This window comes from Acomys russatus, chromosome 32 (genome assembly GCF_903995435.1).
Source record: "Acomys russatus chromosome 32, mAcoRus1.1, whole genome shotgun sequence".
Taxonomy (NCBI): Eukaryota; Metazoa; Chordata; class Mammalia; order Rodentia; family Muridae; genus Acomys; species Acomys russatus.
The window spans coordinates 41,619,440-41,631,869 of NC_067168.1; the positions used below are offsets into that span (position 1 = coordinate 41,619,440).

At 48.0% G+C, this 12,430-nt stretch overlaps 1 protein-coding gene across 2 annotated transcripts in view; it reads right to left on the bottom strand.

Annotated features, from left to right (window-relative positions):
• Tgfbr2 (transforming growth factor beta receptor 2) overlaps positions 1 to 4,821 on the bottom strand; it is an 85,928-nt gene extending 81,107 nt beyond the window's left edge. For both annotated transcript variants that reach the window (XM_051140774.1, XM_051140773.1), the window contains exon 1: positions 4,291 to 4,821. In XM_051140774.1, the coding sequence (XP_050996731.1) occupies positions 4,291 to 4,384 (94 nt within the window). In that variant the 5' untranslated portion in view covers positions 4,385 to 4,821. The remainder of the gene's footprint in view (positions 1 to 4,290) is intronic.
• Between the last annotated feature and the right edge of the window lie 7,609 nt (positions 4,822 to 12,430).

The window sequence follows — 12,430 nt, forward strand, 5'->3', positions numbered from 1 at the left end:
AGCAATGAGAAACTCATACAGAGGCACCCAGGAGGAACTATCCAACATGCACACCCTCCTGGGGCGTTCAGGAAAACATGAGGGATTTGGGGTGTGGGTATCGGAACAGAACTGAACAATGTTCTAAGCCCCTGATGTGTCCTGTGCTCTGTGACACAGTGCAGATATGGAGCTCAAAGAAACAAAACAAGCAAGAGGGGGGTCTGTCTCACTCGTTTGGGGGTAGTGTTCTCTGAGTCTAAACATCCCCATAGAAGGAGATATTCAATAAATACCGCTGAGAAGGAATAATAAGGCAGTTTCAAAGGTAGCATTAATAAGGGTCCAATACTCATTAGGAAAATAGAATTGTTCCCAGGGGCAGAGGTGTCTTACAACTATCTGTAACTCCTGCCCCACTGGCCCCTGCACCCGCTGCGCTCTCCCACACATACCCACAGCTGCCACACACACAATGAAATTAGGAAACCCAAAATGTAAAGAAAACTATAAAGAAGTCAGGACGATGGCAGGAAAAGGATGAAAGGAGCACGGACACCACAGAGGACTACAGTGGGTGGGCGATTAATAAGAAGTCCTCAATGTGGGGGCATTAAACCAACACAGAGGCAGCAAATTAAAGCCCTGGTTTGCATTTTCTGCATAATCCACTTGTTAAAAAAAAATAAGATGTCATTAAAGGAAGTGCCCTGGAGGTGTGAGGGAGAAGTAGGCCCAAAGGATTAAACTCCAGAACTAAGGATTTCTAGGTCTGGATCTGGACAGGTGTGAGGACATCCTTAAAGACCTGTTGGGACCAGTGATGCCTGGGACACTAGGATCCAGGTTTAGTCCTCTTGAGGACCTTTCTGTAGGTGTCTAAAAAGTAAAAACCATTTTTGAGGTCTGACGCATCCAGGTCACGGTTTCCCCTAAAAGTAATTTCAAATTATTGAGCACTTATTAGGATGAATATACTACATCAAAAACAATTTTTTTTTTTTTTTTAAGGTAAGGTGTTTGCATCCAAGCTGTAAAAGCCAACTATGAAAGCTGTCCCCTGATTCCTTCCACACAGGAGCAGACACAACACACACACACACATACTCACACACGTTTTAAAAATTAAACTTTGTCTAAGCATACTTCTTGGCAGCTGGGGAGATGGCTTAGCTCAGAGAGCCCTTGTCATGCAAGTATGGGGATTGTGAACTCAGATGCCCCCAGCACCCACATAAAGAGGCAGGAGGATGTGTTGGTCACCTGCAGTACCAGCATGCAGGAGACAGAGACTGGGGGTCCCCAAGGCAACCTGGCTGGCAGGACAAACCTGCACAGTGCACTCTGGCTTCAGCTAGAGGCCCAGCACCATCAGATAAACCTGCCTGGGTAAATGAGGTGGAGCAATTGAAGACACCTGATGCCAACTTCTGGGCTCCACACCCATGAGCACCAAGTGTGAAGCTACCCTATTCCAGCACTCATGAAGGGCACCCACAGAGAAACAGGAGGGGAAAAACATTTTTTAAAAATTGTGTGTGTGTGTGTGTGTGTGTGTGTGTGTGTGTGTGTGTGTGTGTGTACACGCACACTCAATTTTTCCTTGTGCTGAAATCATTTGCTTACCTGTCATGCTGGTAAGCATAGATAGTTTTTGTTTCTGTTTCTGTTTTTTAAAGGTTTTTTTCCTTTTTTTTTTTCTTTTAATTTATGTGCATTGGTGTGAGGGTGTCAGATCTTGGAATTACAGACAGTTGTGAGCTGCCATGTGGGTGCTAGGAATCAAACCCCTGTCCTCTGGAAGAGCAGACGGTGCTCTTAACCACCGAGCCATCTCTCCAGCCCCTCATTTTTTTTTTTTTTTTTTTTTTTTTTTTTTTTTGGACTGACTAGGACTTTGTAAACAATCTCTTTCGTTCACATCTTATGTTGCATTAAGATATCTTGGAAAATATTCTCACAATTTACCACTTACATCGGAGAAATTCTGACACCTTTCTTTTCTGTGAAAAGTGAAAAGGCAAGTGGAATTCCACACGTCCTTTCCCTGGGAGCTGTCTTCCAACTTTAAACCATCTTTAAAAACTTTGATCACATGGGTACAACTCAAAGTGAATTGTCCAAATACTCTGGGGTAGCAATTCCATAAAATATAAAAACTCTCAGTTTTGTAAAACTATTTAAAGCCCACGTTTAAAAAAGACCCACCGGCTAATTGTTTAAAACCGTATGTATAAATGACTCATGAGCTACAGAGCCTGGAATTTGAAAAATCACAAATCTCAATCTTGTAAACAAAACTTAAATGGAGGCCTCCAGAATTTTGTTTCTTCTCGATCTAAAGCAAATGTTTTATGTACACTGAAAAACAAAAACAAACAAATAAACAAAAAACAAAACGGGGGGGGGGCAGGGTGTTGCTTCTGAGGATCATCAGCAAAATCCAGTTTTTCTTTAATTTCTTTTTTTTTTTTATTTCTTTTTTATTTTTTTTAAATTTCTTTTAACCATATTCTCTCTGTGTGTGAGTGTGTATGTGTTTGTGTGATTACGTGTATGCAACAGAGGGTCTATGTGCATGTGTGAGCGGGGCCCAAGGAAGACACCACTGATTCCTCCACTGATTTCCTTAGTCAGGGTCTACCTCGGAACCTAGAGATAGCTTGGCACCCAGCAGTTTCCAAAGTCTTCTCTCACTACCACCAGGATGGCAAGGGACCATGCCCAACTTTGCATATGGACGCTGGGGATTTGAACTCAGGCCCTCAAGCTTACACAGTAAATGCTCTTACCCACTGAGCCAAATCTCCAGTCACCCAAGCCAGCTGAGATGCAGCTTAATGGAGACCAGCAATACCAAAGCAGAGTTCATGAAACTATAGGACAGGTTTGTAATCCTGTTAGAACTTTCGCTGTTTCGTTTTGTGTGGCTCTTCCCTTCTGAAAAGCTCCACTGCTGCTTCCAACATGACCAGTAATTTTTTAAATTTTTATTTATTTATTTATTTATTTATTTATTTATTTATTTATTTATTCGAGACAGGGTTTTTTTCTTCTGTGTAGCTTGGCTGTCCTGGACTCACTCTGTAGACCAGGCTGGCCTCGAACTCACAGCGATCCAAACCCCTGCCTCTGCCTCCCTGAGTGTTGGGATTACAGGAATGCACCACCTGCTGAACCCACCTTGCTGATCCATAACTCTTTTTGTTTTGTTTTGTTCTTGCTTTTTCGAGACAAGGTTTCTCTGAGCACCTCACCTACTCTGACATCTGTAAAGGGCTCCCTCTCCCCACTCCCCGTAGCCTTACCCACTCCTCAAGACACACACACAAGGCCATGGTATCCTCAGCATTTCACCCAAAATTCACCCTGGCAATCTCACAGTCAGTCACCAGGGAAGGTCGCAGAAAGCCAATGGTGAAAAGAGTGTAAATTTACATAAACTGAACCACTGAGTTGTCCAGAAGAGGAAACTGAGGCCCAGAGTCATGTGACTTGCCCGAAGAGTGTCCCTGACCACAGATAGCTGCCACAATTCTAACTTTGGTGTGCAAAGGTCAGAGATTCTGCACTTCCAAGGCAAGCCCTTAGGAAGGAGCCCTGATTCCTGCTCTTACTCCTTTAACTACCACCCCTGCTGTGGGGCCCGGAGGGCATCCTGGCTTAAGTGTTTCCATTGAATGGTAACCTCTAAGATCTAAGAACTCCGGGCAGCATCCCAGGAGTCCAGCACTTAGTAGGCGCACAGCAAAAAATTTCCCAGCCATCAACCTGACCACCCTCACTGCGTCCCATTCCTGGAGACCAAGAAACAGTGGGAATAGATGACTGTCGTTTGAAATCAGTTCTTTCGCTCACTTGTATCCAGTGAGTCGCGGCCCAGAATCCCTCCCGAGGTGGCGGAGCTGAGGGCTGTAGTCTGGTTCAGTCTAGCTGTCTAGGGCAGTACACGGCCCAGGTGTGCAGCAGCTGGCCAGCCAGTGCCCAGCCGCTACTCTTCCAAGCCCCAACTTCTCCAACTTCCCTTTCCGGGGGGTGCAGGGCCCCTCACGGCCGCCCTCGCCTTTCGTGCGTGCACAAAGGGGTCAGGAGCGTCCTCAAGTCCCCCTCAAGCGGACTGTCCTACTCTTTTTTTGCGAGAGATCTTCCCCGGATCTCCGCGGGCCTGGGGCGCCTCGGGCCGCTACAAACTTCCCGTTTCCGCCTTCGCGCCAGGTCCCGCGGCCGACTGTCAATCGCTGCCCCCGGGGTTGGAGGAGGAGCGGGGAGCCCTAGTGAACCCCCAGCGTCGCGCCCCGGCCACTCACTCACCAGGCTTGGGAACGTGCGGCGGGATCGTGCTGGCGATGCGCGTCCACAGGACGATGTGCAGCGGCCACAGGCCCCGAAGCAGCCCCCGACCCATGGTAGCCCCCGTTGCTCCTCATAGACCGGCCCCTGGGGCGCCGCGAACCGAGCCTCGGGGACCCCGGGCTGTGCCTTGACTCTACGCCCTCTCAGGATGCCTGCGTCGCCGGGAGCGCGCCGGGCAGAGGTGCGGGCCAGATGTGGCCGGCGATCTCGGGAACTTGGAGGCCAGGAGGAGGCCCCCGGCGGCCGAGGAGAGCTGCGCAGGAGGCTGGGGCTCCGTCCCCCAGGCGAGCGTGTGCGCGCGCGGGGGTTGTCGTCGGTCGGTGCGCGCGAGTGACTCACTCATCAACTTTACCCGGGCGCCGGGAGGGAAACAGGAAACTCCTCGCCAACAGCTGGGCAGAACCTCTCGCCGCCGCCCGAGAGCCTTCCAGCTCCAGCCCTCTCCCGCTTCCAGCCCTGCTTTCCTCAGGCCTCTAATCAAGGCCGCTGAATCGGCCCTTTAGGGCCCCGCACCGCGCTCCCACGCCTCCCTCCCCGCCCACCCCCACCGCCCAGTCGGAGCTCCAAGTTCAAACTCAGAAGTAATTAAGCGCACCTTTCGCAAAACAAGCTAGAAAGTGATTACACTACTTTCCTTGATACCCCACACTTCTAAACATTGCTCCCAGGGGCTTCATATTTCCGTTGGGACCCAGGAGGGAGTTTGGAAATGTAGACCCAGAGTCCCAAACACGTTGAACACGTTGTTTTCTCAAATAAAGTAACGGTAAGCACTGCTTGGTTTCAGTTTTATGTGCATGCACGCATGATCACGTTGTAAGGGCCTGGGTTGTGTGTGTGTGTGTGTGTGTGTGTGTGTGTGTGTGTGTGTGTGTGTGTGTGTGTGTGTGTGTGTGTGTGTGTTGTTGATGTTTCATTATCTTTTATTTTATTTACTGTGGGGCAAAAATCTAAGGGTTTGTCTCAGACTTTAATGTGCTTGTTAATCACTTTGGTGATTAACCTAACTTTGGTGAATTTACCTAACTTGAAGGTTCTGGTTCCGTAGGTCTGAGCAGAGAGTCCTTTTCTAATGAGCACCTGGGTAGAGCCTCCCCATTGGAAGGACCATTTCCAGGGCGTGGTCTGCTGGATGAAGCCAAATAGTCAGCCATGTGATCTTAGTGGGGCTGATATTTTCAGGGTGTTGACTGTAAGGAACCTTGGGAATAAGTGTCTTTGGTGAGGGGGGGGGGAGGTCCGCTTCCTGCTTTCCAGGGATCGCTCTTGGATAATTCAGGTGACCAGAGAAAATACTTGGCTGAAGGTAGAAAGGCTATCAGTAGAAAGGCATCACAGCCATCAAATTTCTTTTTTTCTTGGGGTAACCATGTTTTCCAGAAACAATACCTGCTTGTACATGTGTGTGCCCATGTGTGGAGCACGTGGATGCCCACATCCAGTGTCTACCTCAGTCACATCACCTGATTTGTTTTTAAGGGTTTCCTCCCTTTATTGTGTGAGCATTTTGCCTTCATGTCTATATGTGCAACATGTGGGTGCTGTTGCAGAAGAGGTTATCACAGGACATTGGATCTCCCTGAACTGAGTCGCAGAAGGCAGCGAGCCACCACACCCCAGGAGATGACCATGCGAGTGCTGGGAACTGAATCCGGGTCTCTATGGGAACAGCAAGGGCTTTTAATTGCGGAGCCACTTCTCCAGTCCCTTGGCTTGCTTGAGTCTCCCACTGATCCTGGAGATGGAAGACTGGCTAGACCAGCTGGCCAGCAAGCCCAGACATCTTCTTGCCTCACTTTGCCAGCACTGGGGGTTTCAGATGCATCTGTGCCAGCCTTTTTTTTTTTTTTTAATTATTTAAATTTTTGTCTGTGTATGAGTGTGGTATACATATGTGTGTATGCACATATGCACATACATGAAAACCAGTGGGTATCAGGTGTCCTGCTCCATCACTTTCTGCCTTATTTCTTTGAGACAAGGCCTCAGTCCCAGTGATCCTCCTGTCTCTACCGCACAACACCAAGGTTATGGGCCCAGGCAAGGCAATACCAAGCTTTTTATGGTGGTGCTGGGAACTGAAGTCGGGTCCTCAGGATCCTGCAGCAGGCAAGCGCTTTACAGACTGAGCTCTCTTCTGCTCCAGCACCCAGCTTCCTCCTAGGCAGGTGCTAGAGGTGGTCTCTGCTTGTGTGGCCTTCACTTTATGGACTGACTAAACCATCTCTTCAGCCTCTGTTCTGCAGTTTGTTAATGGAGCCTCCGTTCTCTGTCAGATATCTGATTGGATAACTGAAATATGCAATCAACCTACTTCCAGCCCTCAAAAGACGGGGATGTCTCAATAGCCCACCTTCCAGGGGGTCTGTTGCTGAGATGAAACATCATGACCAAAACCAACTTGGTGAGGGAAAATGCTTTTTTCGTTTTGTAGTTTGTACTCTATCCTACCATCCAGGGAGGTCACAGCAGGAACTGGAACAGGACAGGAACCTGGAGGCAGGAACAGGAGCAGAAGCCATGGAGAGGATGCTACTTACCGCCTTGTCCTGCCTGGTTTACTCAACCTGCTTTCTTGCACAGCCCAGGACCATCTGCCTAGTGCTGTGGGTCCTCTCACATCAGTCACCAATCAGCCTACAGTCCAATCCGATGGAGGCATTTTTCTTAGTGGTGGTTCCCTCTTCTCAGATAGCTTTTAGCTTGCGTTGAGTTGACAATAGCAGCCAACGGCGACAGAAGGTTTGAGAGACACCGTCTGCAGTAAATTGTGCCCGAGACAGGTCCTCTGCTAGGTTTACCCGGAACCAAGGCAAAGAGCCCTTCCTCAAACCCAGTGCCTGCAGGTGACTTTGGCAGGCTAAGGGTGAATTTATTAAAAATGGAACTCTCAGTCTTGGTTAGGCACCAAAAACTGCCTCTGGATGTGTCTTTTAAGAAAGGAGCAGTTCCTGTCTCTCCGGCATCTGCTGAGGAAACTGAATGGGGCTAAAACAGGAGAAGGAGATCTGGTCAGGCATGTCAGCAGCACACGAGGCCTGGCAGGTGTCACACCATGTTCGTGAGGGAGACTGCAGAGTTCCAAGTCCGGTTCCCCACATTCCTTCTTGGAAGGCCATGGCCATCCCTTGACCATTTGTCTTGTAGGCCACTCACCCTCAGGCAGGGCCATTCCTTGTCTGAGATCTGAGGTGAAGACGTTTCCGCAGAGCTCTATGGGCTTGAGAAAGTAGAAGGCAGATCCTTAACACCTGCTCAAGAGTCCAGTCCCCACACAGCCCTGCAGTGGCTACATCTACTGCTCTCCTCAGAGCCTGTTCCGCGCTCCTGAAGCCTGCCTCCACAGACCCCTCGCTTAGCACTGTGACCTTCTACCTGACTGAGTAGATTTTGGAATATGGAGTAGATTTTGAGTCTCCCACTGATCCTAGAGATGGAAGATAGCCTGCACTGGCTGGTGGGCAAACCCCAGATATCCTCCTTTCTCTGCCTCCTCCGCTCTGGGGTTTTAGACACATCGGCACCAGTTTTTTTGGTTTTGTTTTTGTTTTAATTTGTGCGTGTGTATATGTGTGAGTGTGGTATATATGTGTGTAAGGTATGCACACGTTTGAGTGTGCCTCCGTATCCCTGTCTCCAGGTGCTTATTTCGTTTTATGTCTGGTTTTCATTTTTTGTTTGTTTGTCTGAGGTGGGGTTCACTGACCTCCAACTTGCTAGGTGCTTGAGGCTGACTTTGAACTCTGGATCCTCTTGCCTCCTTCACCCAGTTGCTGGGGTTACAAGTGTTTGCCTACTACCCCCTGATATCTTTTCCAGCACTTTTTATCTCAATTCCATAGTGATTTCTCATGATTTAACCCCCAATCCCATTCCTTGCTCAACACCAAAGGTCTTGAGGGCGGGCAGGCACTACACACTTTGCTTTCCTTACTACTGAATGCCCCCCGCCCCCCACACACACACTAAGCACATCACAGGTGTGTAGTCGGGTGTGTGAGCATGTGACATAACAAGGACTCAGATGAAGTGACCTCAAGGACTTTGTTATTTCGTAATTCTGGGGGAAACATTATGTAACCCCACTAACCCTACAGTTAGAGATCTGCACAGATGAGCTTTCTGCAGGGGCATGCAAATCTGCTTCCGTTTCCTGAGAAAGGGGAAGTAAACTCATCGCTCCTTTCTGTCTTAATTCTCCCTGACTTTGTCCAAGTTCCTCCAACCATGACAGATGTGCTGTCTTCTCTGTGTGCACTGAAAGAAGCAAAGGTCCAAACTATGCCAAGGAGCCTGGAGAGACAGCACAACTGATAAAGTATTTGCCTTGTAAATGGATCCCAGAAACCGCATGAAGGAAGCTAGGCCTGGTGGCACCTACCAGTCTATAATCCCAACTCTAGGAGAAGAAGGAAACAGATGGACCCTTGGGGCTTGCTGGCTGTGCAAGCTAACACATTTGGTACACACACACACACACACACACACACACACACACACGCACGCACGCACGCACACACGCACACGCACGCACACGCACACACACACACAAAACAACAACAGCAAAACAAGTGAGACTATCAAATAAAACATCCAGCCACTTCCCGAAATAAGAACAGGCTAATATTCTTGCTCCCTCAAGATTTGCGCCCCCCTCCCGCCCCAAAACTCTCCAGCATGGCCAAGAAAGAATTGCTGCTGGAGGCATAAAGGAATTTAGCACTGCTTTCCAAGAGGGGTGAGGGAGCACCCCTGCCCACAGTGGCCTAGCAAGTGGAAAGCTTGCAAAGCCTTAGACCCACAACAAACCATCTCTCTGCGCTTGCACCCAGTCTTGATGTGCCTGTGTGTCTGGTTGGTGAAGGGCCTCTTTGCTGAGCACCACCATACCAACCTAGCTAAGCTTGATGACAAGAATCCAAGAATGGGCAGGTCTCTACAAAACTGATTGAGAGAGGAAACTCATTAAAGTGGCTGTTCACAGTTGTGTAGTAGTTAAGGACTATGGCAAAACAAACAAACAAACAAACAAACAAACAAGCTGTCAGGCAGAGGATGTTATCAAAAAGTCTTTTAAATGCAAAATTATCAAAGAATAAAAATTGATTCAAAATTCAAAATAAAAAAACAATAACAGGAACAAAATGACAATCCCAATGCCACCTGAGGACTAACAGCCAAGGTTTCCTCTGTCCTCCTCACAGATGCACCTGCACACACACACACATGAGTACATGCGCTCTCGTGCACACACACACACACACACACACACACACAGACTACAGCAGTCAGTTCCATCTTGGAGTACTGAGGTGGTTGGTCTTTGTATCACGTATGGCTAAACTGATTTTACTGCGTTGACCTTTTACACTTCTGTCTAACCCAGTCACCCGTGAAAGGGAGAAGTGGGGCATTTGGCGTTGCCTAGTGGAAACCCATCTTCTAGAAATCACCCGAGATCACAGAATCCTAACCCCATGTTCATGACAACCAGATCCACTGAAACAACTTTCAATACTGAAAATACTTAAACTTGCAAAGAGTCTGCCCTTCCTTCGGATGCTTGCAGAAAGAAAAATCTGATAGTCTCCACTAAGAGACTTCTCTGAGGGGGTGTGGGGGCTCCTGTCAGTCCCAGAGCTGAAGAGACTGAGAATCGTGGCACATTCAAGGCCAACCCAATCTACTTAATGCGTTCCAGGCCAGCCTGGGTTACAGAATGAGACTATATCTCAGATTACCAAAAAGGAAAAAAAGAAAAAGAAAAAGGCATTGTTTTCATCCATCATTTTTTTAAAAACCATTTTTAACTTGGGTTATCATAGTTTTCTATGGACTTACAAAGGCATTTAGAGACTGAGCCATTTACAAACAGAACCAAAATAATACAAGTGTAAATTGTGGGACTGGTGAGATGGCTCAGAGAGTATAGGGGCCTGAACCTCAGCCTGGAGACCTGAGTTCAATCCCCAGAGCCCACCGTGGTGGTGGGGGGGGGGGACTGACTCTGCAAGTTTTCACTTGACATCCACAAATGTATTGTGAGACATGTGCATGCTCTTCGTAAGGAAGAAGGAGAGGAAGAGTAAAAGGGTAAGTTAGAATTTTTTTAAAAGAAGAGTAGTTTTTGGCCTTGTTTTTATTTTTTAATTAATTATTTAGTGTGTGTGCATGTGTGCACATGTGTGTGCATGTGCACATATGTGCGTGTCCGTGTGTGTGTGTGTGTGTGTGTGTGTGTGTGTGTGTGTGTGTGTGTGTCCCTCGCTTAGTACAGCAGTCAGGTCTTTTTCTCCCCTAACCTTTTCTGCCAAGGGATTAAACCTAGGCCCTCAGCCTTTGCAGCAGCAAGCTCCTCCACCCACTGAGCCACCTTGCCTATATTTCACCTATTTTCCACTTTTGGCCCAACCTGGCAAGTAGTATATTTAGGCCTTCTTTTACTTTTTAGGAATCACAAAACATCCTCTTCCTCTTCAGTTTTCACTGGAGGGGAAATGGCTGTATCTGTTTTCCCAGCCCAGCCTCTTGTTTGCCCTTCTTCTCAGCTGTTAATAGGCTCCAGTTATGCATGTTTACATAAAGTATCAGCATATTCTTTTTGGAAACATGTAACACTCTACAAACATGATGTACGTTAATTATAGAAACATGGGAGCTGCAGATAAGCCTTCCAGAAAAATTAAAGAGGAGCCTAGCTCTGACCTCACATAGAATCACTGCTAACATTTCCAAGCAAGTATCAGCCTAACCTTCCTTTTACAGATGAAGAATTTGAGGATTAGTGAGATTAAGTGCTTGGCAAAGGTCATAGAGCCAGGAGGATATAATGCCCAGGCCCAATCTGAGCCCTTCTGGCTCTGGATGCTGTGTCCTCTAAAGCTTTAGTCAGAAAGCTCAGGAAAGGCCACCACAAAGTACATCACTTTGGTTTACCCCTCACTGAGTTGAAGATACTCCAAAACACAAATGCAGGCAAGGCTTTCCTGGATCCCCTTATCTGCCTTTGGACAGAGCCTTGGGGAAGAGTACCACCCCAACACACACACACACACACACACACACACACACACACACACACACACACAGTGTCACATCTACCCAGAAAGATTAACTGTAGCTCAAGAAAAGAGACTAGAGGTTGACCCCTTGCCCTGCCATGCTGCACAAACTGTGGTGTGTCCTGACCTCATTCATCTTTTCCTAATACCCCGTGGACTCTCATCCAGGTGCCATGTCCTCCTCCTCAGGAGGGCTCCTGGGCTCCTGTCACATCCCATCTGTGTTCTGAGTACCCAGGTTTCTTTGCTGTGTTGCCCTGGTGCAGACAGCTTTCCTGCCATTAACTTGCCTATTCTTTAGTAGACACGTTGTTGCCTTCTCGGAGCGTAGAAGGAAAGTCTTCCCTCCCTGATACTGGACTAGTCGCTCTACGATTTCAAGACAACTCTAGAATGATCAAAGGTGTCCTCTCCCACTGCGGCTTCCTGTCTGTTCCTGGTTACAGTGGTTTGAGTGAGTGAGTGACGTCATCCGTGCTCTCTGGCATTTGAGCACTTGGTCCTGAGTTGGTGGTTTGAGGAGGTTTAGGAGATGCATCAGTGGGGATGGGCTTTGAGGCTAAAAGCCTCAAGCCACTTCAGTTTCCTCTCTCTTCTTCAAGTCCAAGGCTGAGACAAGTGCTCTCAGCTTCCTACTCCTGCAGCCATGCAAATGTGAAGCCATGTTTCCCTGCCATGGTGGACTCTTATCCCTTGGGAACCATAAGCCCAAATAAAATCCCTTCTCTAGTAAGTTGCCTTGGTTGTGGTATTTTAAGTCAGCAACAGGGAAGACATCCGTCCATCTGCCAGTGGCATCACCCTCCACTGGGAAGTTCCTTTGTTTAGTTCAAATCTGACACTCAACAGACATAAGCTGTGGACCACTTGGAGTCAGCTAACTTGGTGCCTATTGCTTGAAGAACTGTTTCAACCTCACCCTTGTGACTCCCATTCATCTACTGTTGCCCCACAGTGGATGGTTAGTCTTTTGTGTCAACTTGAAGCAAGAGGGGACAACCCAGGAGACACGCCCCTGCTTGGGCATGGGAGAATGT